The following is a 4870-nucleotide window of genomic DNA, read 5'->3' on the forward strand; positions in this document are numbered from 1 at the left end:
GTGTGTGTGTGTGTGTGTGTGTGTGTGTGTGTGTGTGTTGTATACTCAAATAACAGATAATAGAGAGATACTTTGCTTTGGTTTTGTTAAAAATAAAAACAGAAACGGTTCCTCTTGCTCGATTGGTTTATCCTTCTATTTTTTCTTTTTGTGTGTGAAATTGCAGGTTTGGTGTGAACAGCGGTTTGCACGTGGTTCCAAGACATTGCAAGATGCTGAAGGACGGCTGCACCCCACACTATGTTCGTCGGGACAACGAAAACGTCGATTGTGTTTCCGGTACACCGATAATGATCGACGATTCTGCTCATAAGAAATCAGACCACGACTAAAAATGATTACTGCTGCACATTGTTCGACTCACCGACATGAGGCATGAATAAGAACTACTGGAAAAACAGTCAAACTATGCACGGCATTCATTGTGGCAAATTAGAATAGAATATAAGTATTTTAGTAAGCAACTTATATTTTAGTTTTCTTTTTGCTTTTTTTCCAGGTTCGAATCCTGGCTAACGCATTTGATTTTTGTGGTTGTCACGGTGACCACTCGAAGATAATTTCACATCATAAAATTTTAACTGATCTATCCTGACTCCCCTAGACCGACTGTCAAGTGGAACTAGTGACCTTCATGCGTCATATTTAACGATTATCATCACTTACCTCTTCACACCATCCTTTTTGAACCACCACCACCATCATCACCATCGTCGTCATCATCGTTATTTTGTTCTTTACTTACATCAGCTTTTGAGTTCAAATCCCGCAAGGCTTGAATTTACCTCTTCTTAAATTTCAAGGATGGGGTGTCTATCATGAAGTAATGAAATACCAGTCGTCTACTGAGGTCAATATAATCGATTATGCTTCCTCCCTCCACCACCGTTTTGCCTTGTATTTAGTTACGATCATTTCATGCATTCTGCCTTAAATTCCACCGAGGTCATCTTTCACTTTCATCCCCCTGGGGTTGATAATGTAAGATACTAGCCAAGGACTGGGGTGAAGGGTGGATTCAATCAAATGAGCCCCGCCCTTAATTTGGCGGCGTTGTGCTTTTATTAGAAACAATCATTATTATTTATGACATTATCATCACTATCGTCAACTTCATTATCATCATCAACTTCATTATCGTCGTCATAATTATTCTTCTTATTGGGAGCGAAAGTCGAAGAAATGAAATACCAATCTAGCAGATCAAACTCCGAAATCTGATTTTAATTCTGCCAGTGGAGTAATTTCAGTTCATGTTCGTCTTTCGTGGCCTTGGGAGATGGATATATACCACAACATCTTATTTTCTTCACTTAAAATTCGCAAACATTCATATCAATGAAACAAGCAATTATTATTGACATTATCACGAACATTAATGTTCGGTGGATTGGCAGAATCGTTGTCAGAGAAAATAGCTTGTGATATTTCTTCTGGCTTTTTACGTTCTGAGTTCAAATCCTACTAAAGTCAACTTTGCCATTCATTCTTCCGAGTTCAATAAAATGAAGAACTAGTCAAGTATTGGAGTCGATGTAATCGACTGCTCCTCATTGTGACAAGAACCTTGCACGGTAGGAAATTCTCCGAACGTTTGCGAACCATTTCGATTCATAATTGAAACCTTCTCATTTCTCTATATTCATCGGGAAGGTCATAAACATCACAGCACTTCATTTTCCGTCATGGATAGAAAACAAATATCCAGGCTTCATGTAATCCTTACCAAATCTCTCAACTCAATATTTTCAGCTTTATAATCAACCAAAATCCTACGTTTCCCAATAACACCAACAATATTTTTAAAATTCAGTTTCTTGTAACAACGTATGTTTTCATTAAACCATTTAACAGTAATATATTTCTTCGCTTTTTCATTTCTGGTCTGTTATCTGAACGAAAACAGTAAACAATGAGAGACAATGAGTATTTCATAATCAGAAAGACCATCTTGGTATTTTGAGAACATCGAAACAAAAGGTTATCGGACTACAACTGGAAATGTAGATAGTAACATGTTGTATTAAGTGTTTATACAGTAATCCCTCGACTATCGCAGGTGTTATACAGAAATCCCTCAACAACCGCCCCGCGATAAGTGAAAATCCGCGAAGTAGAAACAGTACTGTACTGTATATTTCTTTAAAATTATTTTTATGATTTGTATGTATTTATTTTATTATAAATGCAAAACAACACCACGGAGGAATCGATGTAAGCTTAAATAATAATCCACGAGAGGTGAACTGTGATATGGCGAGGAATTACTGTATCTGTAAATAAGTACAAAAAGATGTTATACAAGGCGAGAGCAATATTAAAGATGGAATATTGAAATAGAATTGTTATTAAGATAAAATATTAGATATTAAAAAAAAATATTGTGATATTTCTTCTGGCTTTTTACGTTCTGAGTTCAAATCCTACCGAAGTCAACTTTGCTATTCATTCTTCCGAGTTCAATAAAACGAAGAACTAGTCAAGTATTGGAGTCGATGTAATCGACTGCTCCTCATTGTGACAAGAACCTTGCACGGTAGGAAATTCTCCGAACGTTTGCGAACCATTTCGATTCATAATTGAAACCTTCTCATTTCTCTATATTCATCGGGAAGGTCATACACATCACAGCACTTCATTTTCCGTCATGGATAGAAAACAAATATCCAGGCTTCATGTAATCCTTACCAAATCTCTCAACTCAATATTTTCAGTTTTATAATCAACCCAAATCCTACGTTTCCCAATAGCACCAGCATATTTTAAAAATTCAATTTCTTCACTTGTAACTTTCATGTCTGACGACGAGGATCGTTATGAGCGAAAACTTTCAGGCTTTCATTTATAAATACCGAACCATGAGCCACATTCTTTGTTGTGACGTAATATAGGATGGAAGTAAATTCTATATCCACTTCTTACTCTGCCAGTCGTTCTGATTCTACCAACATCAGCTCCTTATTAGACTAGCACCAACCACACCGTCTTCGCGGATGTCTTCAAACCCAGCATTATTTGCCAGAAATTAATGTTAACTTTCTGTTGCTGGAAAACTTGGAAAGTCATGATTTTAGTCTCTTTTCCCGAACATCATTCATAGCTGAGTGTATCATTTCATTCCGTAGCTCGAGAACTCATCAGCACGTTACTTCCGGTATGATTGTTGAACCACACACTCAAAAACTATTCCATATTGAGAATCACATGAGATCTATGGTAAAACCTCAACGGAAAACAAATAAATGAAAATAACGTCCGTGAGTTAACGGATTATCTGCTTAAATACTTCACTTAATTTTTGTCCTTGTCATAAATTGTTCTCACGACAGACACAGCAAGTTTTAATGTTTTTATAAACATAGTTGAGGTTTTTCTCCCGCGTGAAATGTTCGTAAAATATGGAGTTCAACGTTGAACTTAATCTCTTTGTTCCTCCGCTTCACAGCTTTCAGTTTCACTTGCTGTCTTCTTTCCAGTCATTTCCAGTAAGAATAACACATTGTACTGGACGTCGTTTGTAGTTAGGTCCAACAGCAGTGGCGATTGATAGGAAAACGTTTAACTCCTTGGGCGTCTTACCCGGCTTTCATGGCGTATAAATGACTGGGGTGACAGCAGCCCCCTTGAACGGGACACCGGTCTATCGCAGAGCTGCTCATTTCTGCCAGGTCAATGGACTGGAGCAACGTGAAATGAAGTGTCTTGCTCAAGAACACAACGTGTCGCCCAGCCCGGTAATCGAAACCATGATCTCAAGATCATGAGTGCAACACTCCAAACTACTAAGTCACGCGGCTTCAAATTTTGGCACAAGACCAGCAATTTCGGGGTAGAGCAAAGTCGATTGCGTAGGGCTTAGTGTCCAACTGGTACTTATTTGATCGACCCCGAGTGGATGAAAGGCGAAGCTGACCTCGGCGGGATTTGAACTCAGGACGTAAAGGCGGATGGAATGCTGCTAAGCATTTCGCTCTACGTGCTTAACGATTTTGCCAGTTCGCCGCCTTACGATTCTTTATTAATACGAAAACAAAATAAAGTTAGCATCCGTATAAATCATCTTTATTCGCTATGGCGGTGGACAAGTTTAAAAAGTTTAAATCCATTTGAATATTATTAAATATAGCAATGTACCTCCTTCTCTTTTCAGTCGTTACTGCACCCCCAACAACCACAAGTAGGAACATTGGTTTAGAGAATAACGAAAACAAATATGTCACATACCTACACAGCTTATTTCTCTAACATCTATAAACAAATATACAACCGCATACATATGTCTGTAAACTGCATATCATTAGACAAGCTATGTTATTCGTCCGTAAAGCTACATATTTTATGCAATTTTGTCCTAGATTTCCGACCATATGTTACGTACTCGCGATTTAATTAGGGTCACTTCCGGTTTAATGTAACAACTACCAGAAAAGTCAATGTAAATCCTGAAACAAAAAATATAAAACAATTTAACAATAACAAACAAGTTTTAGCTAACATTAGTTTGGTTCAGGAGCAGAACAAGATGGCAGCGTGTCTCTTCTGCTCGAAAATACTCATTTAAACTTCCTCTCCTACATAAACCATCATATGACACATTACATATTTATCTTTGATTTTTGTTTTTGTTGAAATTTCTATAAAATTGAAAGCATTAATTATAACGAAAAGTATTACAATAATTAGAACGTAGCTAACAGCCAGAATTGTGTTAGAGGCTGACTATGGTTGTTCGGTATTATTACAAAAGTTAAATGAGTAAAGATGACATTGAATATCTGCAGCACATTAGCAAACTGTAACAGCCGACACACACAGACACACACACACCTACACACACACACACACACACACACACACACACACACACACA

The 4870-nt window shown here is 37.5% G+C and overlaps 2 protein-coding genes across 2 annotated transcripts in view; both read left to right on the plus strand.

Annotated features, from left to right (window-relative positions):
• The window catches only part of LOC106878764 (beta-microseminoprotein), an 11325-nt gene extending 9468 nt beyond the window's left edge, over positions 1-1857 (plus strand). Inside the window, exon 3 of the mRNA XM_014928089.2 lies at positions 167-1857. Within this exon, the coding sequence (XP_014783575.1) occupies positions 167-332 (166 nt within the window). The 3' untranslated portion in view covers positions 333-1857. The remainder of the gene's footprint in view (positions 1-166) is intronic.
• LOC106878757 (uncharacterized) overlaps positions 1-4870 on the plus strand; it is a 401005-nt gene that overhangs the window by 356461 nt on the left and 39674 nt on the right. The gene's annotated exons all lie outside the window — the stretch shown is intronic.

The sequence above is a fragment of the Octopus bimaculoides genome, chromosome 4, assembly GCF_001194135.2.
Source record: "Octopus bimaculoides isolate UCB-OBI-ISO-001 chromosome 4, ASM119413v2, whole genome shotgun sequence".
Classification (NCBI taxonomy): Eukaryota; Metazoa; Mollusca; class Cephalopoda; order Octopoda; family Octopodidae; genus Octopus; species Octopus bimaculoides.